General features: G+C 53.0%; 1 protein-coding gene across 7 annotated transcripts in view; it reads left to right on the top strand.

Annotated features, from left to right (window-relative positions):
* TRIM67 (tripartite motif containing 67) overlaps positions 1–25,023 on the top strand; it is a 43,311-nt gene extending 18,288 nt beyond the window's left edge. For 4 of the 7 annotated variants that reach the window (XM_084996874.1, XM_021072335.2, XM_084996876.1 and 1 more), the window contains 9 exons: positions 3,169–3,264; positions 5,451–5,573; positions 6,605–6,715; positions 8,138–8,291; positions 11,029–11,174; positions 13,499–13,637; positions 14,809–15,112; positions 17,512–17,674; positions 19,051–25,023. In XM_084996874.1, the coding sequence (XP_084853000.1) occupies positions 3,169–3,264; positions 5,451–5,573; positions 6,605–6,715; positions 8,138–8,291; positions 11,029–11,174; positions 13,499–13,637; positions 14,809–15,112; positions 17,512–17,674; positions 19,051–19,116 (1,302 nt within the window). In that variant the 3' untranslated portion in view covers positions 19,117–25,023. Of the gene's footprint in view, positions 1–3,168; positions 3,265–5,450; positions 5,574–6,604; positions 6,716–8,137; positions 8,298–11,028; positions 11,175–13,498; positions 13,638–14,808; positions 15,113–17,511; positions 17,675–19,050 lie in introns of all 7 variants that reach the window. The other 3 variants (XM_084996871.1, XM_084996873.1, XM_084996872.1) reach the window with 3 other exon arrangements.
* The last annotated feature ends 1,110 nt before the right edge of the window (positions 25,024–26,133 follow it).

Here is a 26,133-nt window from a genome sequence, read left to right as displayed (position 1 = left end):
ATTATAGTTGATTTACAATGTTGTGCCAATTTCTGCTGTACAGCAAAGTGACCCACATACATATATATATATATATATATATTCCTTTTCTTATATTTTCTTCCATCATGTTCTATTCCAAGAGACTGGATGTAGTTTCCTGTGCTGTACAGTAGGACCTCATTGTCTATCCATTCTAAATGCAATAGCTGGCAACTACTAACCCCAAACTCCCAGTCCATACCACTCCCCCCGCCCCCAGCAACCACGTCTGTTTTCTATGTCTGTGAGTGTGTTTCTCTTTTGCAGATAGGTTCATTTGTGCCATATTTTAGATTCCACCTATGAGTGATATCATATGATATTTGTCTTTCTCTTTCTGACTTACTTCACTTAGTATGAGACTCTCTAGTTGCATCCATGTTACTGCAAATGACATTATTGTATTCTTTTTATGGCTGAGTAGTATTCCATTGTGTACATATACCACATTTTCTTAATCCATTCATCTGTAGATGGACATTTATGTTGTTTCCATGTCTTGGCTATTGTGAATAGTGCTGAAATGAACATATGGGTGCATGTGTCTTTTTTAAGGAAAGTTTTGTCTGGATATATGCCCAAAGTGGGATTGCTCGGTCATATGGTAGTTCTGTATTTAGTTTTCTGAGGTACCTCCATACTGTTTTCCATAGTGCTTGTACCAATTTATATTCCCACCAGCTGTGTAAGAAGGGTCCCCTTTTCTCCACACCCTCCCCTACATTGTTATTTGTAGATGTATCAATGATGGCCATAAACTAAATAAAATTTAAATCCAGCTCCTGAGCTACCTTTTAAGTGCTCAGAGCCACCCATGCTGGTGGCAGCTAAGGTGGACCGGGCAGACACAGAACACTCTGCTCCTCCCATAAGTTCTAGCAATATTCTTCAGGTACAGATAATTGCAACAGGGTGTGGTCTGCGCTGGGTGAGTGTGGAGGGGAGGGGCCGACCCAGAGGGGGAAGGGCAGGGAAGCCAATGAAGGAAGGGCTTCCTCGGGAGCTGCCTCTCAGCTGAGTCATGCCCAAGGCACCCAGCCCTCCCCCAGCAGGACAGAGCCCAGACATCATCTTGACCTCACCTTGCATGTCGGTGTCCCCAGCCTGAGGCCCTGGCCTTCTCTTTGCATGCGTCTCCTGTATCTTCTCATCCAGACCATGGCTTCATTCGCCATCTTCACCTGAGCCGTGTTTGTACCATCCGGTGGATCTCAACCCCTGGAGGGTTTGCTAAAGGACCGACTCCTGGGCTTCGCCCCCAATTTCTGATCAGTAAGACTGGGGTGAGGCCAGAGAATTTGCACGTCTAACAAATTCCTAGATGAGGCTGAGGGTGCTGGTCCAGGGACCACACTTTGAAAACCATTGATATAGTTCAAATAAATCATATGCATTGATTCATTCATTCAACAAATATTTGTTTAACATGCCAGGGGCTTCCTGGATGTGAACACCCAGGCAGGGTGTCTCGGAGGGGAGACAGACTGTATAAACATACCTGTATCAGACGGTGATGAACGTTATGAAGAAAAATAAAGCGAGGAGAGGCCTCACTGATGGGTGATATTTGAACAGAGACCTTAAAAAGTGGAGGGCAGGTGTAATCCTGGCCTTTCTGGACCCATTGTTGTTCATCCTTGGCTTTTTAATCTGAAAAATGAGGTCATATTAAAAATGAGGGCATCAGTTTACTCAATCGCAAGGGTTTTTATTTTATTTTATTTTATTTTATTTTTGTCTTTTGTCCTTTTAGGGCCACACCTGTGACACATGGAGGTTCCCAGGCTAAGGGTCTAATCGGAGCTATAGCTGCCAGCCTACACCTCAGCCACTGCAACGCCAGATCTGAGCTGCGTCTGCGACCTACACCACAGCTCACGGCAACACCAGATCCTTAACCCACTGAGTGAGGCCAGGGATCGAACCCACAACCTCATGGTTCCTAATCAGATTTGTTTACAATGTGCCACAACAGGAACTCCAACCGCAAGGTTTTGAAGACAAATTCGGTTACATGTGTTTCATTAAAAAGAAGCCTGATGGAGTTCCCTGGTGGCTCAGTGAGTTAAAGACCCTGCATTGTCACTACTGTGACTTGGAACCTTGCTGTGGTATGGGTTCGATCCCTGGCTTGGGGGGCTTGTGCCTGGTGCAGCCAAAAAAAAAAAAAGACAAATCAAAAGAAGCCTAAGGTAAAGACTATAGCTTTTATAGTCTGCAGCTTCACCTTTGGGTTCTGGCAATGAGCTGTGTAAGGAGTCTCCAGGACAAAGGGAGAGGCTACCAGCAGCCTGAATCCCCTTCCAAATGATGCCTTGGGACCCCTGAGTCCATCTGGCTCCAGCCCATTTCCAGGTCTCTTTCCTGCCCACCCCTCCTCAAGCCAGAAGGTGACTGTGTATGGTGGACAGCATGTGGCCAGGGACCTGGGAAATCATGCATAGATATCCAAGTGTCCTATGGGGGGCGGTAGAGCAGCCTTGGGAAGGGAGGGAGCCAGGCCTGGCCAAGGCTCTACTACTTGCCTTCTTGCCCTGGGTCCTGCAAAGATCAAGGGTGGGCAGACCTGGAGTTCCTGTCATGGCGCATCAGAAATGAATCTGACTAGGAGCAATGAGGTTGTGGGTTCGATCCCTGGCCTCGATCCCTGGCCTTGATCGGTGGGTTAAGAATCTAGCGTTGCCATGAGCTGTGGTGTAGGTTGCAGATGCGGCTCAGATCTGGCATTGTTGTGGCTGTGGCTGTGGTGTAGGCCGGCGACCTCAGCTCCCATAGACCCTAGCCTGGGAACCTCCACATGCCTTGGGTGTGGCCCTAAAGAGACAAAAAGACAAAAACAAACAAACAAACAAACAAAAGCATGGGCGGACCTGTCAGCCTGAACTAATGAGCCAGTGCTCCTTCCTTCTATCCAGCTTTGGGGTCCAGACAGAAGGGTGTGGGTCACCCAACACCATATCCACTACAGCTGGAAAAATAAGCACATGCTGGGAAGACCATGAGTCAAGACGGGTCCCTTAGACAAGGATGGCTCAGGCCCGAGGGCAGTTCTGCCCCCTCTGTTTATAAAGACAAGCCTCTGTGATGAAGTGCAGACTGTGTGCCTTAGACGTCTAATTTTCCTTGTCAACCTGTGATGTCTTTCAGGCCCAACTGTCTCAAGCCTTAAATGGTGTGTCCGATAAGGCAAAGGAAGCAAAGGAGTTCCTGGTTCAGCTAAAGAATATTCTGCAGCAGATCCAGGTGAGCATAGCTCGGGTGGGAGGGGAGTCTATGCAGGAAACACAAGAGACATGGAGAGGAAGGGAGAGATCCCCAAGCAGACATTTTTCGGTCTTGAATATGAGAAGGCCTAACTGTCCCACTGTCCAGCCTCAGATGTTGCATTTACTGCACACTGTATGCACTGACACCCATGCAATATCTGCTAGGAGAGGGATTTTACGTGAATGAAGAGAGAATCGTAAAAAGAGAACTGGACACAAGTAATGCAGGCCTCTGCATGGCCACCAAACCCCACGCGGTACCTGTTCACAGTGCCTCTATACCGATGCATCGGAATACAAAAGCAGCAACGATGAAATATATGTATTTACTGAGCACCCATGTTGGGTCACATACTGAGCCCAATGCAGATCAGCACAGTGCAGTCTCTGGCCCAGGAGCTCTGCCTGAGGGGAGAGAGCAGACACGCCTGTGTTCTGTAGAAATGCACACCTGGAGACGGTGAACCCATCAAACATCCCAGTGTCTGGATGGAGAAGAGGGAGTAAGAGCGCTGAATCCCTAACCGGCCAATGAAAACTGTCCTTCTTGGAGTTCCCCTTGTGGCTCAGTGGAAACAAACCCAACTAGTATCCATGAGGAAGGAAGGAAGGAAAGAAGGAAAGAAAGAAAGAAGGGATAGTTCCTTCTGAGGCCTCTCTCCTGGGCTCGATCTTTCTTTCCTTCTTTCTTTCTTTCTTTCTTTCCTTCCTTCCTTCCTTCCTTCCTTCCTTCCTTTTTTTTGTCTTTTTAGGTTCCCACTGAGAAATGATGGGTACTCCTCCTGGTTTGTTTGGATTTTTTTTCTCTGGTCTTTTTGTCTTTATATTTTTTAATTTTTATTTTTTTTGTCTTTTTGCCATTTCTTTGGGCCGCTCCCGCAGCACATGGAGGTTCCCAGGCTAGGGGTCGAATTGGAGCTGTAGCCACTGGCCTACACCAGAGCCACAGCAACGAGGGATCTGAGCCGCATCTGCAACCTACACCACAGCTCACGGCAATGCCGGATCGTTAACCCACTGAGCAAGGGCAGGGACCGAACCCGCAACCTCATGGTTCCTAGTCGGATTCGTTAACCACTGCGCCACGACGGGAACTCCCTTTTTGTCTTTTTAGGGCCACACCCGTGGCATGTGGAGGTTCCCAGGTTAGGGGTCTAATCGGAGCTCTAGCTGCCAGTCTACACCACAGCCACAGCAACTCCAGATCCAAGCTGCATCTGCTATCTACACCACAGCTCACGGCAACGCCAGATCCTTAACCCACTGAGCGAGGCTGGGGATCGAACCCGCAACCTCATGATTTCTAGGCAGGTTTGTTTCTGCTGCGCCATGATGGGAAGTCCCTCCTCCTGGGTTTTTTGACGGCCGTTTTCCCCCTGAGTCCTCACACCCTCCTCCCAGCATGCATGTCTGTGTCTGGTCTGCCTGGTCTCCTCTTCTAAGGACACAGTCAGATTGGATGAGGGCCCACCTTTAACTTTCTCAGCTCTTTCAAGGCCCTGTCTCCAAACACAGCCCATTCTGAGATGGCGGGGGTGAGGGCTTCAACATGGGAATTTGGGGTGAGGCGAGAGGAGGGGAAGAACCCACTTGGCTCATGACCCAATGTCTGAATCCAGGCCGATCTGAGATCTAGAAGGATTCTTTTACAATTGAGAGAGATCCTACTGCAAGAACACTAGGTTTTGGGGAGTGTTTTTTGTTTGTTTGTTCTTTTCTTGTTTTACTTTTTTTTGATTATAAAAAGCAGAAGTATGTGCTAGAGAAATTTTGAAAAGTAGGTAGTAACAGAAGAAAAAGTTCCCCAAGATTTCACCCCCCTGAGGTGATCACCTCACCATTTTGACATGTTGTTCCATTACTTTGGGGACACACACACACACACACACACACACACACACACACACACAGCCTGTATGCGATTATGCTGCACACACATGTAGCAGCTTTTTTCCTTAAGTCTCTCATGAGCTTTTCCCACGCCATTGACCTTCACTGGCAGGTTGGGATGACTTCGGTTGTTCATTCCCCCACAGATGTGCTGAGATGCATATCTGCACGTCCCCAGTCGCATGCTGGGATGAGCTGGCTGAAGCACCCCTGTGTCTCCAGCCTTCGCCATGTTTCAGCCTGTCTCCTTCCTAAAGCTCTCTGCTTCCCCAGGAGAACGGCCTGGACTACGAGGCCTGCCTGGTGGCTCAGTGTGATGCTCTGGTTGACGCTCTCACGCGACAGAAAGCCAAGCTGCTCACCAAGGTGACCAAAGAGAGGGAGCACAAGGTCAAGGTAGGTGCCCCTGGTGACCCTCAGTCCCATCACAGCCTCTGCCCTGGGGGAGGAGCATTCGGTGTAGACACAGGGACAGCGTTAGTTGACCCAGTGAATGAATGAAATGAATGAACGAATGAGGTAAGGAAGGACTGAGCAAGCTGCCTGGGGCCTGCTTACACTCGTATCACTTTCCGTGGACCCATCAGCACCTGTTGCCTCCCGTCTTCTCTAGGTCCCCGTTCCCTGTTCTCCTTTTGCAGAGCAGAGGGGCCTGCAGCAGGTGAACAGGCCTTGTGCTGCTCAGGGCTCAGGCTCTGCCCCTTCCTCAGGCTTTCTGGGCTCCTGGTCCAGGCAGGTGCCCTGTGAACATGCTGCCTGGATGAAAACCACTTCTTTCCTTGTCCAGGGCGCAGTCTCTTTTACAGACACTTCCCAACGGGATCAGAGAATATTCCTTTCAAGGAAAGAAGGGATGTATGGGGCTGGTTCTTGGTTTACACGCAAAGCAGCCAAGCTGAGTTTCCACCCACACATGAGGAGCGGGCACACACTGGTCCCATGGAGAGTCCAGATTTTGAGCTTTCTCTGCTTTTCTTCCTTTCTTTTCTTTTCTTTCTTTCTTTTTTTTTTTTTTTTCTTTTTAGGGCCGCACCTGCAGCATATGGAAATTCCCAGGCTAGGGGTTGAAATAGAGCTGCAGCTGCCGGCCTACACCACCACAACAACCATGCCAGATCCTTAACCATCTGATCGAGGCCAAGGATCGAACCCGCATCCTCACGGACACTATGTGGGGTTCTTAACTCACTGAACCACAATGGGAACTCCTTTTCTCTGCTTTTCCATCCAGGGTTCAGGGCCTTTGTCTGGTTGAGTGTGGTGGCCCTGCTTGTTGGGATGTGGGTCCCCAGTAACTCTGGAGCACAGAGCTCAGGAACAGAGTGGGAAGAGGGGGTGCAAGGCAGTCCTGACCAAGGCCGCCTCCCACTGCAGCCCTGCTGCTCCTCCTCTGCTGAGATGGTTACTGGGGATTCCTTTCATGGCAGATGGTTTGGGACCAGATCAATCACTGCACATTGAAGCTGCGTCAGTCCACGGGGCTGATGGAGTACTGCCTGGAGGTGATCAAGGAGAACGACCCCTCCGGGTTCCTGCAGGTGAGCCAGCTCTGGGGGATGTTGGGCGGGCTGGGCATCTTTCCTCCAACTCCACCCCCACTCCCCAGACCAGCCCAGGGCCTAGGAAGCTCCTTCCCAGTGGTTTGACATTGAGCAGAACCTCTGCTCAGAGATTCCAGAAGATATAGCTTCTCTTCTTGGCCCTGCTGGTCACTAGCTGTGACCGTGGCTTTGCATCATCGGTTGAGGGGCATGATCTCTCTGGCTGAAATGCCAGGCTTTCACGTGCTGCGATTCAGGAGCTCAGTCTTCCATCTGTGGGAAAGACGAGGACTCCCCTTGATTGGTCCCCAGGAGGGGTACCCAGGATCATGGCTCCACAGGGACACAGGTAAATGTTTGAATGAGCAGGACTCTCCTGCAGAGCAGGGTAGAGCTGTGGGTTCAATGTTGTGAGAGTTTGGAGCAGAAGCTGCAGAACAAGGTGGAGAAGACACATGGGGAGGGTGGGAGCTTTGCAAGTCTGGGGATGAAGCGGGGCTTTCCGATCTGGGAAAGACCACTGGTTTGTTTGATGTTGCAAGACGCTAGACCTGGTAAAAGAGGTATAGTGAGGAATGCTTGTATGTTTTTAAAAAGTACCATTTACTTCACAAAAGGGTTTGACCTAAAAGAGCGAGTGCTTTTTTACATTTAACACGACTGAGCTGTTAAAAGATGGTTTTTTTTTTTCTTTTTAGGGCCACACCTGTGGCATATGGAGGTTCCCAGGCTAGGGGTAGAATCGGAGCTGCAGCTGCCGGCATACACCACAGTCACAGCAATGCCAGATCCGAACCAGGTCTGCAAGCTTCACCACAGCTCATGGCAACACTGGATCCTTAACCCTCTGAGCGAGGCCAGGGATCGAACCCTCGTCCTCTTGGATGCCTGTTGGGTTGGTAACCCGCTGACCCACCAGAGGAACACCTAAAAGATGATTTAAACAATACAGTGCCATGGAGTTCTCCTAGCATGAGGATGTGGGTTCGATCCCTGGCCTTGCTCACTGGGTTAAGGATCCAGCATTGCTGTGAGCTGTGGTGTACATCGTAGACTTGGCTTAGATCTGGGGTTGCTGTGGCTGTGATACAGGCCGGCAGCTACAGCTCCCATGTGACCCCTAGCCTGGGAACTTCCATATACCCAGGGTGCAGCCCTAAAAAACGGAAAAAAAATTAGAAATAAATAAATAACACAGTGCCTTTTATATGCCCTGAGTCCCACTAGCAGGGCTCATGTAGACAGCTCTGCTTTTCTCTGCCAGAAAGTCCTGACCGTTCAGACCTTCAGAGCCTGAGCCTAGCCCTGCTCTCCGGCCTCTGAGCCCACAGAGATGAAGCCTCTTCCCTTCCTCCCCACCTGCTGCGTGGTTTTTTTCTTTGCACATCGAAAACCCCTCAACCCTATGCTTCCTTGAAGATCTCAGACGCCCTGATCAAGCGTGTCCAGGTATCCCAGGAACAGTGGGTCAAAGGCGCCCTGGAGCCCAAAGTGTCTGCGGAGTTTGAGCTGACCTTGGACAGCGAGCCACTGCTGCAGGCCATCCACCAGCTGGACTTCATCCAGATGAAATGTAGGGGTGAGCCGTGGTTGGCCCAGTTCAGTCGGTGCCTCTTCCGGAAGAGGCATCGACTCTGCGGGGCAGCTTAGTGCCATCGCAAGACTTGTAACCCTGGTGTGAGGCTGAGGGAGAGGGAGGGACCTGTGTCACAAACCTGGGGTTGGGTCCCAGCTGGGCTGCCCTCCAGTCAGGTGACCTGGGACGGGTGGCACCCTGCCTGAGCCAGACTGTTCCTCTTTGTGACAGAGGACAGTTTGTGCTTTCAGAGATACCTGTCGAGTTGTCTACTGTGTGCTCGGCACCGTCCTAGGTGCTCAGGACACAGCCCTGAACAACTCTGCAGCCTCCCTTCCAAGCCTGAGCTGAGGTACTAGAGAAGGAATAGACAGGAGTTCCCATTGTGGCTAAGTGGTTAACAAACCCGTATCTATGAGGACACAGGTTCGATCCCTGACTTTGCTCTGTGGGTTAAGGATCTGGAGTTACTGTGAGCTGTGGTGTAGACTGGCAGCTGCAGCACTGATTGGATCCCTAAACTGGGAACCTCCATATGCTGCAGGTATGGCCCTAAAAAGACAAAGAAAAAGGGAGGGAATAGGCAGCATGCAAACACATCTATATACCATGCAACTGATGGCATATGGTGACCTGATGGCGGCAAGTTTGACAAACAAGGTGCTTTTTGAGAGGGACTTGGGTAGACACACGGGAGGTGGTATTTTGTGGTGAGGAGGAGAGCTATGCAAAGCAAGGGAAGAACATCCCAGGAGGCAGGGGGATGGCAAGAGCAAAGGCCCTAAGGCAGGAATAAGTTTTCTTCATTCCTCAAAGTGCAATAAAGTCAGAGGGGAGAACACAATGAAAGCAGGAGCAGGAGTTCCCGTTGTGGCACAGCGGAAATGACTCCAACTAGGAACCATGAGGTTGCAGGTTAGATCTCTGTCCCTGCTCAGTGGGTTAAGGATCTGGCATTGCTGTGGCTATGGCGTAGGCTGGTGGCTACAGCTCTGATTAGACCCCTAGCCTGGGAACCTCCATATGCCGCGGGTGTGGCCGTAGAAAAGACAAAAAAAAAAAAAAAAGCAGGAGCAGCCAGTAGAGTTGAGTTCAGAGAGCCATGGGAGACTCAGTTAAGTAAAGTTTGCGTAACTCTGGGTTACAAAATGAGCAAGCAAGGTCATTCTGCCTACGCCACAGCAATGCCGGATCTGAGCCGCGTCTGTGACGTGCATCACAGCTGATGGCAATGCCGGATCCTTAACCCACTGAACAAGGCCAAGGATCAAACCCAAGTCCTCATGGATCCTAGCTGGGTTCATTACCGCTGAGCCACAAGGAACTCCAGCTCTTTGGGTTTTTGTTGTATTTATTTTTTTTATTTTTATCTTGGCCATGCTCATGCCATGCAGAAGTTCCCAGACCAAGGATCGAAACCAGGCCACAGCTCTAACAAACACAGCAGTGACAATGCCAGATCCACTAGACCACCAAGGAACTCCTTTTTGATTTTTTAAAATTAGAATATCAAAGGGCAGAGTATCGCATCTACAGAATCTGTGAATTCAGGAAAAATCTTACTCGCAAAATATGTGACCGTTTTAAAATCCCAAACAGCAAGTCTCTTTTTGTGTGCCTTTGTGCTCACTCCCACACTCTGCACCTTGGGTGAGGTTTGGAAATGCCATCTACCCCAGGTGTCAATGAGACGTGGCGCTGGAAGCCGGAGGAGCCTGGCAGAGGTGGGGCACTCGGGAAAGGAGGCAACTTGGAGCTAGTCCAGGTGCCGCTCCAGACGGGATGGGGTAGTGGGATCCACAGGGGGTGTAGGGGAGCAAGCAGCAGAGCCCAGGGATGGAGAGAGGAGCCTTCCTCACCAGTAACCCGAGGTCCGGGAGGAGCAGGCTGCGCCGAGCCAGCCCCGAGACCACGTCTGCAACAGCACGGGTTTATACCCAACCAAACTTCAACTGAAATGTGGAATATTTGCCCTAATATTGGGACGCAAATCAAAATTTGTAGTCTTTACAAAACTAATGTTGCAATTTTCCCTTTGAAAAATGTCAGAGTGGGCTATTTGTATTTCTAAAATCTCTTGAGCCTGAATATAGCTGGAGAATAAAAACATTCTCCAATCTCCCCTCAATAGAACTTATGATTCTGATACATTTGATTCAAAGCCCCAATTCCGTGGGTTGACACTCTGATACTCTATTGCCTCTCCTTCAGGGATCCAGTTCCCTGGGCTTTAACGTGCTCCCAGCCAAAGGTTTAAAGCTGTCTTTGCATTTTGCCACCACCCCCCAGCAGTACCTTCCCAGCCCCAGGAAAGCTGCAGGCTGGCCCTTGGGGAGGGTGTGTGGACACCCTGCTATGCTGGGAGGCACCTGGGATCCAGCTCTGCCAAAAGACCTCCTGAGCTCCTTGTGGGGCTAAGAGTCAAAACCCGTGTTTCTCACTGAGTGGGTGAGGTACGGACCCCTCTTCCTTAGGGCTGCAGATCAGAGAGGTGATGGCACCTGCCTCTCCTCTCCTCCTGCCCATCCCCAGGTTCCAGGACCCCCTCTAGGGTTGAGAAGCACAGTCACCCCAGCATGCCTGGAGATGGAGGCTTCGGGGCTGAACTGTGCACATGAGCAGCTGGGAGTGACCACAGGGGGCCACCTTTCCTTCTGGGTTGGGGCTGGAGTCCCCTTGTGTCCCTCTGCCCTGCGGGGGTTTGTGCACTAAAGCCCGCCTGTCCCTGTCACAGTGCCGCCTGTCCCCCTGCTGCAGCTGGAAAAGTGCTGCACACGTAACAACAGTGTCACGCTGGCCTGGAGGACGCCGCCCTTCACCCACAGCCCCGTGGACGGCTACATCCTGGAGCTTGACGACGGCGATGGGGGGCAGTTCCGGGTGAGGCCCCACTGCTTGTTTGGGGAGGGGATCCTAACTCGGAGGCTGGAGGGGCTCGCACCGCCCTGGCCTCTGGACCAGCCCGAGCTCCTGCCCTTAGGTCTGATGTCATCACAGAGGGCATCAGTCCCCACGACAGAGGGCTGGTGGGCTGGGTGTTGGGGACATGGGGCTTCTCTACTGAGGGCTGGGTCTGGACAGGCAGGCAGCCATAGAAAGTTCAGGATGGCTTTTCTGTGAAGACTGCCACAGGTCAGAGGCTGAGGTGGAGCTCGCAAAAAGTGTCACCAACACATACCTACTTCCCACTGGCCCAAGCCACTCAGTCTTAACTAGTCATCACTCCCACACCCCACCCCTCCCTCTAATGCTCCCTTGATATTCTATCACACCTTGCCTTGCTCCATTCAGCAGTTTACCTGGCAAGGTGTTTCTCTTGGGAAGACACTTAATACTCATGGTTGTTGGGTTGGGATGACTTTCTACATTTATGTCCCCAGTGATGAAATACCTGGGGACAATAGAGGCTCTTGGCGAGCCAGAAATCCATCTTCTAGCTGGCCATGTAGGAGCAACCCTGGACAGCTCCCCAACCCAACCCAGACCCCCTAACAGAACTCTCCCTTGAGATCGCACACAGGACATTCAGGGTCCTGTCCAGTTGTTTTGTGGACATGAACACCAGGGAGCACTCACTCTGGGCCTGCTGACAGCGCCACCTTCCTGCCCCCAAGAAGACTAAAATAGCCTCTTTCTAACAAACCGACACAGTAACAATTCTCATATTTCTTCTCTTGGGAAGTGGCACCCATTCAACAAGGCTCACCAAAGGTCAATATTCCTTTTGTTTCCCTCAAAGGGGCTATCCCTGTCTTTGCCTTTTTTGTTTCAAAGATAACCCACAAGAATGTAAGGGCAGGGGAGTTCCTGTCATGGCTCAACAGTTAACGAATATGACTAGCATCCATGAGGACGCAGGTTCGATTCCTGGCCTCCCTCAGTGGGTTAAGGATCTGGTGTTGCCGTGAGCTGTGGTGTAGGTCGCAGACACGGCTTGGATCCCGCATTGCTGTGGCTGTGGCGTAGGCTGGCAGCTACAGCTCCGATTAGCCTGGGAACCTCCATATGCCGCGGGTACGGCCCTAAAAAGCCTGTATATATAAAATAGTAAAGAATGTAAGGTCAGGGAAATAGCTGCAGTCCTCTCTTGGGAATTACTGAGTCCCTGGGAATAGGGGCTCTTTAGGGAAGTGAGACACTGAGGTCGCTTTGAGGAATCGCGGGTCATGCCCTAAATCTAGAACCTCAGTCATTGCGGTTGTACAGATGAGCCAGGAACTAAAAGAGCCCCTTGACTAACCAAAAACCAGGAGGGGAACTTGTGGGTTTGAAATGGGAAGGGAGAGAAGACTGTTTAGAGACATTGAAATAAGCAGCCACCGAGAAGATACCTTCTCCCCTTTGAGACAAGACAAAAACGAGAGCCTAGGACTAGAAACTGTGCAGAGCCATGCGTTCTGTTGAGAAAAGTGTGGACTCTGAATGCAGAAGAACCCAGATTTGAACCCTGGCTGCTTTTTTTTTTTTTTTTTTTTTTTTTTTTTTTGTCTTTTCTAGGGCTGCTCCTGGTGGCATATGGAAGTTCCCAGACTAGGGGTCTAATCCGAGCTATAGCCGCCAGCCTACACCACAGCCACAGCAACACAGGATCCGAGCCATGTCTGTGACCTATTGGAAACCAACAATCTCCTCTTGCTCCAGCTGAGAAGGAAGTGAGATTTCCTGGACCCCATCCCAGGGAGGGGGCTCCAGAGCCCTGCCCCTTGCAGACACAGGACGGTCTGGAACAGCCTCTTAGCTGCAGCACCTCCCACCTTCAAGGGCAGAGGTGGCCCATCAGCCTGGAAGGGTTCATGTCCAACTTGGATGTAGCCTGTGTGGCAGCCACCACTCATCCAAAATCTCCTTACTGATAACTCTGTTGCAGCAGCTGCACTTTTTTTTTTTTTTTTTTGCTTTTTTGGGCTGCACTCACGGCCTATGGATGTTCCCAGGCTAGGGGCTGAATCAGAGCTGCAACTGCTGGCCTACGCCACAGTCACAGCCAAAGCTAGATCTGAGCCACATCTGTGACCTACACCCCAGCTCACAGCAATGTTGGGTCCTTAACCCACTGATCAAGGCCAGGGATCAAACCTGCATCCTCATGGATAACCTGGTGAGCCACAACCAAAACTTAGCAGCAGCACTTCTGAGGTCAACAGTGGCTAAGAGAAACTGTCCATGTAACAGAGGCATTCGATGAGCATCTGGGTCTCTTGTAGGAGGTGTACGTCGGCAAGGAGACCCTGTGCACCATCGATGGGCTCCATTTCAACAGCACCTACAACGCCAGGGTCAAGGCTTTCAACTCCTCGGGCGTCGGACCCTACAGCAAGACTGTGGTTCTGCAGACGTCTGATGGTGAGCACTGAGGTGTCTCGGGGGACAGAATCTGGCACTTTGGGAAAGTTCCACAGGCCCAAGCCACATTTTGCCCCGTGAATGGACAGGCAGAAGCTGAGGCCTGAGGGAGTCAAAGAATGAGGCAGCTGTGAGGCATGATCTTCTGGCTCCTCCAGCTCTGTCCCTCCTCTGCTCACCTCACTCCCTGCCTTACCACCTGCCCCACCAGCCACAAAGGAAAACCATCCCTTCACCCCAGAGGTTGGGCCTGGGAAGGGAGACTAGGACTCAGAGGCTCAGGGAGTCTAAACTCCCAGTTCTGAGGGGCTGAGGCAGTGGCATGGCCCCAGAGAAGAGCCAGCACCTGGCTGCCAGGAGGCACATGCCTTCTTCAGGGTGGGAACAGAGCCCTTGAACCTCCAGCCCACCAAGAGCTCAGATCCGAGGTTTGCACACCCAAGGTTTGCATCCTTGCAGGTTTCAGGCTCCACGAGCACATGGACATGAGGGATGTCCTTGGTGCTGACCCGTGGGGTAGGTTCAGCCCTGCTAAGCCGGGCATGCGCCCCCCGGGCTGCAGGGGCCCAGGCTGGTGCCAACCCTGTGTTCAGCATCCTCCGTTACTCCATACATCCTCTGATGGCCTTAGGAAAATGTGTTGTGCCTGGATTGTCTCCCGGGGTCGGAAGCAGAGATGTTGTCAACTGGGAAGGGTTCACCTGCTGGGTGCCCCAAGGGCCTTGCTGCAGCTGGCAGTTCTTGCCCTAGGCCTTGTGGTCAGGACTTTAGACTAAGGGCCACCCAACAGGCTATGAGCCAGACTTTGGGAAGCCCCTCTCTGTGTCCCAAATCCCCCAGTCATAGGGTGGGGTGGGGGTCTCTACTCCCCTCTCATGTATACTGTCCTGTGGGCAAATGGGCTTTAGAAACCAAGACTCCGTGTGAAGCATTTAGGTGGGGGGCCTGCACCCCGTGTTCCTCAGCAAAGTTGGGTTCACAGATTGGGAGCTTGGATGAATGTAGAGGAGGGAGCGTGAGTGTGTGAGTGAGTGTGTGTGTATGTGTGTGTGTGTTTGAATCATGCAAGGAAGAACATGTGATGCCTAGTGCCCATTTCCCACAAGATTCCAGTGAGTGTCTCTGAGCCCAGGTCTCCTGACCCTACGCCTCTTGCCCCCTTCCTTTCCAGTCGCCTGGTTCACGTTTGACCCCAACTCTGGGCACCGGGACATCATTTTGTCCAATGACAACCAGACGGCCACCTGCAGCAGCTATGACGACCGGGTGGTGCTGGGCACGGCGGCCTTCTCCAAGGGTGCGCACTACTGGGAGCTGCATGTGGACCGCTACGACAACCACCCAGACCCTGCGTTCGGAGTGGCCAGGGCCAGCGTGGTCAAGGACATGATGCTGGGCAAGGATGACAAGGCCTGGGCCATGTATGTGGACAACAACCGCAGCTGGTTCATGCACTGCAACTCTCACACCAACAGGTGCGCGCCCTGCGCCCCGGCACCCTTTCCAGGGACACAGAATCAGTGGCCCGCCCCCAACCCAGCTCCATGCTCCCCTTCCTCTCCCCCAGGGATTCTGTGCTCACGCCTGGCCTGTGTGTGTGTGTGTGTGTGTGTGTGTACGCACGCGTGCGCATGTGTGCGCGCACTGGGGAAGGGGATGGATAATCCTCAAGGTCAGCCCTGGCCAAGGAGCCTGGAAATGGAGGGGATGGCCGTCGGAACCGCCTCCTTGCTCTGGAGTCTCCTGGGTCTGCTGAGGGCTGTCTCCCCAGGGACAGGAGAGACGAGGGACCTGAGGACCAACCTCACTGGGCTCCACCTCTGGGCAAGGTCACCTGCAGCTCCTACAAGTGGCCCTAAGAGGGCTGGTCTGGAGCAAGGCCTTGCCTGAGGATCCCCGGGGGAGCTGGAGGCAGGCTGCCCCCTCCTCACACACACATACCCGCCTTTTCACTGGCAGTGACCCCTCTCTCCAGAGACCTGGGTAAGCAGGCAGCTCTATCCCTCTGCCAGGGCTGATTGGGTGCTGCAGGCTGACTGGGTGCTGCGCCTGCCCCAGCCCCCAGCTCACAGGCCACACGGGGGCTGAGTCCAGGGCATCAGCTCCATCTATGCTTGCTTAGGGCAAATGGGCACCCAGATACACAGCAGGGGAGTAACCCCAGGGAGCATTTACTGCACTTATGCTGTGAAGCAACTGGTGTGCATGATTTCACTTTGGTTTTGTTTGGTTTTTTGTTTGTTTGTCTTTTCTAGGGCCACACCTGCGGCATATGGAGGTTCCCAGGCTAGGGGTCTAATCAGAGCTGTAGCTGGTCTACACAGCTCACAGCAATGCCAGATCTTTAACCCGCTGAGCGAGGCCAGGGATCGAACCCACAACCTCATGGTTCCTAGTCGGATGTGTTAACCACTGAGCCATGATGGGAACTCCCATGATTTCACTTTAAACTCACAAAAGTACTGCCGTTTCGACATTTTGCCAATATAATACTGGGGCTTCTTTAGAAGGGTTAACTGTGGCCCAAGTCACAGGGCTAATTAACGGTGGCGTCAGGGTTTAACCCAGGATCCTGGCTGCAGTTCAGGGGCAGGGGCAGGAAGAGGGGTGAGGAGGAGGAGGGGAAGAGGGCAGGTAGTTTGAGGAGGGGGATCAGGTAGCCTGGAGACCTGAAGGGGGACTGCTTTTGGGTGGGAATCATTCCTGTGCCTCAGACTGGTCATTACTGCCACCCGGTAGTCAGTGTCTGAATAGCACCGACTGGCGCAGTTTTGGACCCTGGGCCCCAACACGGCCCCTGGGAAACCTGCCTTCTGATCAACTTGGAAACACCCCCTGCCCCGTGCTTCTCATCAATTTCCTGTGCTTTCAGCCCACCATGCACTCCAGCTGACCAACTGACTCCCAATCAAAAAAGGACAAACATGGTTTTCTAGGAGTTCCCCAGTGGCTCAGCAGGTTAAGGATCCAGTGTTTTCACTGCTGTAGCTCAGGTCACTGCTGTGGCTTGGGTTCAATCCCTGGCTCAGGAACTCCCGCATGCCAATGGTGCAGCCAAAAAAAAAAAAAAAAGAAAAAATGGTTCTCTTCTTTATTTTTTTCTTTTCGGCCGCCCCATGGCATATAGAGTTTCCAGGCCAGGGCTCAGATCCAAGCCATAGCTGAGACCTAAGCCACAGCTGCAGCAACACCAGACCCTTAACACACTGTCCTGGGCCGGGAATCAAACCTGTGTCCCAGGGTTCCTGAGATGCCTTCAGTCCCATTGTGCACCAGCAGGAACTCCAAAAATGGTTTGTTTGTTTGTTTGTTTGCCTTTTAGGGCCGCACCCACAGCATATGGAGGTTCCCAGGCTAGGGGTCGAATCAGAGCTGCAGCTGCCGGCCTACACCGCAGCCACAGCAACTCGGGATTCTTAACCAACTGAGTGAGGCCAGAGATCAAACCTGCATCCTCATAGATGCTGTCAGATTCCTTTCCGCTGACCCATGACGGGAATTCCCCAAAATGGTTTTCTTATCAGAGTGGAGCAGCCTTGGTCAAGCCTGACCTCAACTCAGCTAAGGGAGGGGAGGGTCTGATGGACTCTGCACCCACGGCGGGGGAGGGTGCTGTCCACCTAAAGATTCCCCCACCCAGTGGATGTGAATCCCAACCACCAGGAAATGTAGCATCATAACAGTTACCAAGAGCACCACACTCGTGTCCCCATGCTTCCCTGCAGGTCACTGTGAGGACCAGCTCCCTCCACCGCCAGGGGCTTGGGGGTGGGCTCTGTGTTTTGAGGGGAAGCCTTCCCAGCATCGTTAGGTGTCCTCACCACTAGCCTGGGCTGGGTGAGGTGACAGGGCTTCCCTGGGCTTCTCTTCCCAGGACAGAAGGTGGTGTGAGCAAGGGGGCCACCGTGGGCGTGCTGCTGGACCTGAACAAGCACACGCTGACTTTCTTCATCAACGGGCAGCAGCAGGGCCCCACGGCCTTCAGCCACGTGGACGGGGTCTTCATGCCAGCCCTCAGCCTCAACCGCAACGTGCAGGTACGGGAGCCCGTCTGGTGCCCCCTGCTGCCCATGAGCCTCCAAAGTGCATGTGGGCAGAGAGGGCCATAAAGAAGGTGACAGCGATGCTTCCTAGCCAGGGAGAGAGCTTACCCTGGGCCCCCCTGGGCGTCCTCTGGAGGCCAGCCTCTCTGGAGTGATGGAGTCTTACTTGTCCCCTGAAATAAGCAGAGGCTCTAAGGGAGTCGCAGTGGGGGAGGGGCAGAGAGGGTGGAGGAGGGAGGCAAGTGGCCGTGCCACCTTCTGGGCGAGCTGCCACTGAGAGAAGCTGTGCAGTCAGGAGAGGCAGTGCCCAGCTTGGGCCCTAGTGGCCAGGAGTGTGCTGGGCTTTGGGTGGGATGCTGAGCCTCCATGTGGCCTCACCCCCCCACACCCCACCCCAGAGGAGAAAGAGAGCTCGGGAGATACTACCCTGAAGTGGTTCCTTCTCACTCTCTTGACCCCTCTCGGGCTCCTGAATGAAGCCGGCAGCATCTCAGGGCCGGGCCCAGTCCTCAGGGAGCTCAGATGGCCCAGGGGTGCAGTGATGGTGTGGGGGATGGAGAGAGACAGCAACCTTTGTTTCTGGAACGGTGCTGCTCCTGGGAAGCACGGGGAGGGGCAGAGACCCGCTTTGCGGGATGCACTGACCCTGAGAATTATCACTTATTGATTTGCACCCCAGCTCATCTGCAAAAGGGCTTGGAGGCAGCATAAGATATGGGCTCTTCTTCCATGGGGGTCACAGGACAGATATAGGACCGGAAAGAGGGCCATGGAAGGAAAGCAGAAATGAATGTAAACCGTGAGCCCCTGGGAGCTCCCACATGACTCATCGGTAGAGAACCCCGACTAGTAACCATGAGGATGTGGGTTCAATTCCTGGCCTAGCTCAGTGGGTTAAGGATCCCATGTTACCATGAGCTGTGGTGTAGGTCCCAGATGCAGCTCAGATCTGGTGTTGCCGTGGTGTAGGCTGGTGGCTCCAGCTCTGATTCAGCCCTTCGCCTGGGAACTTCCATAGCTGCAAGTGTGCCCCTAAAAAGAGGGGGGAAAAAGCGAGCCCCGTTACTGCGAGGGCAGGTCAGCCTGGCCGGGTGGTCCTGGTGGCTGGGGCCCCTTGGAAACCAGGCAGCTGTGCAGTTCTCCCTGGGAGGAAAGAGGTGAAGATAGGCTCCTTGCAGCAAACCCCTGGCCCTGACCTGAAGTGATACTGAGTGGCACGATAAACAGCAGACCCCACAGTGCAGAGTGGTGCAGGCTGCTGCTCCTGGTGACCCTGGAGCAGAGAGTGGCACACGGCTGCCCAGCTGTCTGCATGCTCAGGGTTCATGGGTGGCTGCCCCTGGCCTCACTCACCCCATCTTCTTTTCCAGGTCACCCTGCACACGGGATTAGAAGTGCCAAGCAACCTGGGGAGGCCAAAGCTGTCGGGCAACTAGCCTCCCAGCTCCTGCTCTGCACAGCCATCCCTCACTGCGCTCGCACGGCCCCCGAGGGCAGCGTGACCTTGTCTCCAACCCAGCAGCCACTGAGTATCTATGAACCGTTTTCTTTGGGGGATGGGGAATGGCCTGCAGGCCGTGCGTGTGGAGGCCATTCTCAGTGGTGAATGTGGGTGCGTGTTTCCCCTCATTCCAAATACAAGGGAGGACCTTTCTCAAGGGAGCAAGGAAGCATTTGGGGGTTTCCTTTGTTTCCTGCCTTCTGTTTTCAAAGCTTGTCTTTTGGGGGCGAGAGGAGAGAGACTTGGAGATGGACCTCCTAAGGGCAGGAGGCAGGGGGATACTCCAGAGTCCCGTGTCCTCAGTGTCAAGCCTTTGCTGGATGCCACCCCTTCCGCCGAACCAAGGGTGCAGGCTCCCATCTCTGCCAGGGAGTTATCCTTTAGGTTTCCAATCCTGGAGTCTTCAGTATGTCAGGCCACGTGCAGACATAATCCAGGATGGATAGAGGACATTAATCCTTAACCTTGATCTTGGCCTCTCTTGTTGAACCATTTAAAAATGGTTTCCTTAGGTCCTTCACTAATCATCCAATCTCTCTCCTCTCTCTCTCACATACACACACACACACACACACAGACACACACACACACCAGTCTGCTAAAATCCTTTCACTCAGTTCTTAAACACAAAAGAAAATACTGGAATCTGAATAACTGTGACGAATCTCCACCTGGTGATGTTTTTTTTTCGGGATCTGGTTCCCCAAAGGCTACCTGCAAGCCTGAGCTGCCCTTCCTAGCTGTGTGGCTCTCAAACTCATGAGCCTAGGAGGTGTGAGACCCTGGGGAAGCCTGGGGAAGACCATCTACTGTCATCCTGAAAGCATCATGAAAACAGGAAGTGGACGGGATGGCAGGGGCGGCTCTGCAGGAGACAAATGACAATGTCGCGTTCCTGGTCTCCTTGCTTCCCAGGGAGCCCGGGTGTGCTGAGTCCACGTGGCCAGCCCTCCCCTCCCTGCTGGGAACCCTCACCTCCTTTGCGTCCCATGAGGTGCCTCTTGGAAAGAGCCGGAAACCTGCCACCACGCTATCCCCAGAGCACCTGTCCCATCTCTTTTTCCTCTTCTTCCTCGTCACCTGCCACTTCTGTCTCCAGCTGGTAGTCAGCCTTTCTCTCTCCTCTTTAAAAGAATCTATTTTATCAAGCATTTTATTTTTGAGGTTGAGGAGCTGTCTATTTGCTGGATCGGATTTTTATAAAACTTAGCCCGTCAACCGGCATCAACTGTGTTTACTCAGTTCTACCTGCTTGTTTAGATGCTGCACTTGGTCTCCGAGTCAGCCCGGCCAGTGCAGCTCCCGCCCTCTATTCAGCAGATCCGACAATCCTACCTCAAGCCCAAGCTCCCGGACCAGGTGTGGCCAGCAAGGCCAGCCGCCCGGCATCTGCGGGAGCTGCCGGTGCTGTGTCCAAGCCTCTGCCACCCAGGTTCTGGCAACCATCTGCTCAGCAGAGTCGAGGTCTTGCCTCCTCACTCTCATCCTGCGGGTGGTTCCCAGGGCGCTCGGTACCCAAGCTCCAGCCTGAGCCCTGCAGGTGATGCCCAAGGCCCTGGCTGCACAGCCCTCATCCGCACACGCCTATCTCTTCTCCACTCCCACTTCCCTTTGATCTTGCTCCTTGGCCACAGCCCTGTGGACCCGGCTTGGAAGATGGGGAAGGTTCCTGAAGATGGGAGGACACAGAGGAGCCACAGCCATCCTGGGGCTAAGAAAGCCGTGGCGTGGTGGCGGGTCCTGATGCATCGGCTTTGGGAAACGTCCTTTGGGAAAGAGGAGGCCAGCACACAGAGAGTGAGAGGGTGGTGAGGCAGGACCTCCTGGTGGAAGTGACCCTTTTCAGTGGAGTCTGGATGCAGGTCAAAGCTGGGTGACCATGTGGCCCTGGCTGTGAATCTTTGAGAAGGAACTGCTTGGGGTCAGCCTGGACCTGGTGACATTCTTGGGAAAGCTGGCACCTGGTTCAGAGGGATATGGGAAAGGGAGAAGTCAGGTTCTCACCCCTTCAGGGCACCTCTTTGGAAAGAACATGACCTGCAGCTCAGAGAGAAGCCACCAGGACCTCCTCCCCACCTGCAGCAGCCTTGAGGTACTGTGAATACCAGGAGCTGGCAAGCATCTAACTTTCCTGGCTCCTCCAGGGGCCCAGAAGCAATACGCTGGGTTGGGACCGAGTCATGCTGTCCTCCAGCCACCTCTCCTGCCCTCAGCACAAAACACCATCCAGGAACAAGAACGGACCTCAGGGAGAAGGCAGGTCCGTGCTGCACACCTGAGTTCTCGAAGGACCAGCAGGACAAACAAAGGACTCATCACCAACCTGTGGCCTTGTATCACACCTCTCCCCTGGGAAGCCTGGGATTTGAGGTCAAAGTGACAGGTCACAGGCTGCTCATCTGCCACTGCTCATCTGCAGGGAGAGCCTGCACCACAAGGCTGCTCATCTGAGTTCACCATTCCTTCACTAGGCACTGATGCTTTTGTGCATAAACATTGTATCAAGGTGATGCTGTGGTTGGGCTGGCAGAAGGATACCTTGGTGATGGTGGACAAAGCAGTTTCAGTGAGAAAGGGATTCAAAGTAATTTAAAATGTCAGGTTCCATTTCATTGTAAATAATGCCGCCCCCCCATAATGTAGTTCTGCAGTTTGTTCTTTGCTCGTGAGCAAGTCTGGTCCAAGTGTACGCCTTTCCTTTTAGAATTAATCTCTTTAAAGAAAATATCCAATAGCATCTCACTGCACAGCATCCTAGCCCTGAATTCAGACCAAGGTAAGACATTACACACAGGCCTGCTTTCCCCCTTTGTCCTGTGCGGGAAAACAGTGATTCCAGGTCAAGTAGGCGTCAGGAATCCTGATGCACAGGTAACTGACCTAAAAACCATAAAACTGTGGGTATTTCAGGCTGGCTTTTCAGCTCTCTGCATAGTCTTAGTTGGGACAGTGTTCTCGGGCACCCCAAGATTTGGGAAGATCATGCTTAGAGGGCGGGCCTGGGCCGAGCAGGAACTCCCTGAGAACAACGGGAACAGGCCCCTCCTCCTCCTTGCTCTTGGGGCCTGGGACCGCCCCACCCTCCTGCTGCTCCTCCCGCCCCTCTCTGCCCACCAGGGCACTCTCAGGAAGGGGCCAGGGTGCAGATCTGTCTGCACTTCTGCAAAGATATTTGTACTTAAACCTGCAATCCAATTGCGAGTGAAAGGCTTGGTCCCCTGAGAAGGCGTGTTTCAGGACAGGTGATCTTGGGGACACCTGCTGGCTGTGAGTTGGTGACGGTGGACACCACCCCTGGGGATTCACAGGTGAATGCCGACAAACACTGTCCCTCAGAGGATGTCAGAGTCCCGCCCTCAGCACTTTGTGGGGCAGGGGGAGGGGGAGTTCTCTGTTGTGAGGGCCTGTCCCGCGTGTGCTGTAGGATGTTTAGCAGAGGTCCTTGGCCTCCACCCGCGAGACCCCAGTGGCACCCCCGGGTTAGCTGTGACAACCGAAGGTGTCTGCAGACACTGCCAGGAGTGGCCCAGGGAGGGGATTCCATGGCTGAGAACCAAGGATGCTGTGATCATGGTTTGTCACGTGTCGATGTGGGGTGTCCACATGCATCTGGGGAGTCTGGGAGAGCCTGCGCCACAAGGCTGCGGGCCTGCATCTTGACCCCCAAGACCCGGACTTCCCGGGTCTGCAGAGTCCTGCCAGATGGTGGCGGGGGATGGGGTGGGTGGGTGGTGTCAGGAAAATGGAGGGAGGCTCACAGCCGCCAGCCTGTCAGGTCTCCCGTTGTCTGCACGAAGTTGCCCCCACCGCCACCCCCATCCCTAGAAAACACATCGTCACCTGCGTTTTCCCTGGCTGCTTTTGACTAGAGGCAACAGAAACGTCTTGGTGGGTATGTGGCTTCCAATGGGACAAACATCTAAACAGGTGTCATCAGAAGACGTTCAAGGTCCATGAGGATCTTGGGAGGTCCCGGCTTTTCTTTCGCCGGTGAGCCGGGAGGTGTTTTCATCAATCCCATTCCTTGAGCCACGGCTGTCGCTTTAAACGGGTTGTAGATCAGCAGGTCTGGAGCGGGACACCAAGTTCAGCCCTCAGAAACCGCCCTCTTTCAACCTGGCTTCCATGGATATTGGTTCAAGATACGGGTGGGGCTTTCTGTGCCTCAGTACCCCTCCCACCCCTGCCTGAAAATGAGACCAGTCACACTAACCTACCTCCTCCGGTGCATTGTGGGGATTAAAGTGCAAGGCTTCTTAAAGGAAAAAGTAGAGCCTTTCATCCATGGAGTCCAGGCTCATAGTTTGCATTCAACAGGCAGAACGAGTGTGGTGACCTTCCCAAGTGTCACTGACCACAGCGTCTTCCAGTCAAGTCCCCTTACCAGGAGCTGCCTGCTGTGAGGGGAGAAGTTGACAGGGAAATCTGGCTTCATGAAGCAGGAAGCAACTCGGTGGATGTGCAGCCTGCGTCAATGCTACTTTGTATGAAGCGCTCTAAACAGGCTGCGCCTCAGCATTCTCAATGCACACAGAAGCCCCCTTGAAACATGGAAAAAGAGGGACTGCCTTCTGCCTCCTTGGTTAACTCAGTTCTAGTATCTAACAGGGGCCCCCAATCCACGATGCGTCTCCTTTGTTTCCAAAGAGCTCGGCAAAGGGAACAACTTTGAAAATCAATGTCTAAGAGTAAGATAGGGAGTTCCCTGGTGGCTCAGTGGGTTAAGGATCTGGTTTTGTCGCTGCTGTGGCTCAGGTCACAGCTGCGGCACAGACTTGATCCCTGGCCACGGGACTTCCACAAGCCGTGGACACGGTCAAAATAAAACAAGACTAAGATGGCTTGCAACTGAACTGCAGTCTGGAGGGCCAGTGGCCTCAACAGCAGAGGGCTGGTGGCCATCGCAGACTGGGACTGACTCGCATGATCTGGGGAGGAGTCTCCTGGCTCTTGCGATGAATGACGCCATCTTGGGTCAGAGAAGGAGCTGGGAGCTGAGACTGCAGGCAAGTCTCTAGGCCCAGAGGCATTGCTTTCTCTCATAGGGCACGGCTCGCTGTGGGCGCCAACTGCCTGGCTCCGTCCTGGGGAGACCCAGGGGCTCTTGGGCCATCGAGGTGGGTACTGCTCCCTGGGCCAGCCCTTCAGAAGGCTCCAGGGAGAGTCCCAGACAGGCTTTGGGTTTGGAACAAGTGCCTGCTCACGGCTGTGGAAATAGGAGCCTGGCAGGTGCTGCCTGGGTGAGGCTCTGGCCTGGGGACAGCCTTTCGGACCCCTCATGCCTGGTGACTGGACGTGCCAAGCCCCGGACTTTCTCAGCACCAAGAGGAAATGCAGAGTGAGCAAAGCAAGAAACGTTAAATGCATGATGTAGAATTGCTGCTTTCCCACTAAACTGTTGTATGAAGCATGAGAGATGTGTGTTTCACGTTGGCAAGGGAATTTCAAAAATAACAAAAAGCTTCGTGTTCTTGTTTTGGCCGTGGAGCGAACCTCCACTTTCCAGTCTTTCTTTACCCCGCTTTCTCCCTTCCTCCAACCCCTCCCCCATCACACCCACTTCCTGTCACTAGTTGTTGGTGTTTGGTGGCAGCTCTCGGTCCCATTGGTGTCCAAGCTCCACTGGAAACATGGAGGAGGGCAGTGGGGGTGGGGGGTGGGAAGGTATGCAACTTTTTTCTAATTTTTGTATCGGTATCCCAAGCGTTTGTATTTTTTGAATTGCAAACACTGTGTTTTCTGGTCTTTGGGGGTTGGTTGAATTTTGTGTATTGCCTTTTGGAAAACCTGAGTTTTACCACAGTCTTAAGCAGATTTGAAATAAATTCTTTTGACACTGCCAGCAACTGAAGACAAGGTGTGGTCTGTAATGACTGCATAGCGGCAAGGTCTGCCATCCTCCAAAGTGGCCCTAAGTGCCAGCTGGATGGGGCAGAAGCTGTAGGAGGTGGTGGTAGTGGGGTGTCCATGTGCTTCTGCTGTGTGTGCCCAGGAAATCTTAAGGTGCTTGCGTATGACTCTCAGTGATAAGATACCATCTCAAACGGTTCATGGAATTCATTTTTGCAAGGCTAGAAATTGACAACAGTTAACACATGGTTAAGATAAATTCACGAATGAAAAATTGTTTACGGGTTACAAGCGGAAGCCAAGATTTGGGGCAAATATCCTCAGGAAGTGACTGAGGGGCATCAAGGAGACTGACCAGCCCCGGCATCTGACTGGAAACTGTCCCTTGTTACTTTCGTCCAGAGCAGCCATGTCACATGCCCCCTGCAGCCTCAACCATCAGTCACCTGCCAGACCATGGAGTGGCCTAGCTGGGTGTGGGAGGCAGGTGCAGACTCTGAGAGCAGCGAGGATGTCTGCCAGAGGGAGCTCTTGACATCAACACAAAGCTGGGGGCTATCGGTTAAAAGATCCAGCGTTGTCACTGCTGTGGCATGGGTTCAATCCCAGGTCGGGCAACTTCTGTGTGCCCTGGGCATGGCAAAAAAATTAAAAGCACAAAAAGAAGGAAGCAGAACTGGGCCAAGGGAGACCCAGCAAAGGTCTCCCTCTGCAACTCCACTCAAGTCGCTCTTCTCCTTTCTCTGCCCCTGACCCCGCATCATCCTTTCCTGTGCTTCCCAGGATAAACCTCCTAATGGGTTTGTCTTGAGGCCCACTTCTGGGGGTACCCAAGCAAAGAGTTACTCAGAGAGCAAGTTACACACAATAGTCTAGATATGAGGTCTAGTTCAGACACTAAGTAGATGATTTTTTTTTGGCCACACCCACAGCATGCAGAAGTTCCTGGGCCAGGGATTGAACCAGAGCCACAGCAGTGATCCGGCCCACAGCAGTGACAACACTGGGTCCTTGACCACTAGGCCACCATGGAACTCCAGTAGATGCTTTTTTAAGATAGACAATTTTTTAAGAGCAGTTTTGGATTTATGGCGAAAGTATG

Source organism: Sus scrofa, chromosome 14, assembly GCF_054392235.1.
Source record: "Sus scrofa isolate SSC_HxYL_T2T_F1_AM1 chromosome 14, Sscrofa_HxYL_maternal_Yorkshire_Landrace_v2.0, whole genome shotgun sequence".
Taxonomy (NCBI): Eukaryota; Metazoa; Chordata; class Mammalia; order Artiodactyla; family Suidae; genus Sus; species Sus scrofa.
This window is presented reverse-complemented; position numbering and strand designations above follow the sequence as displayed.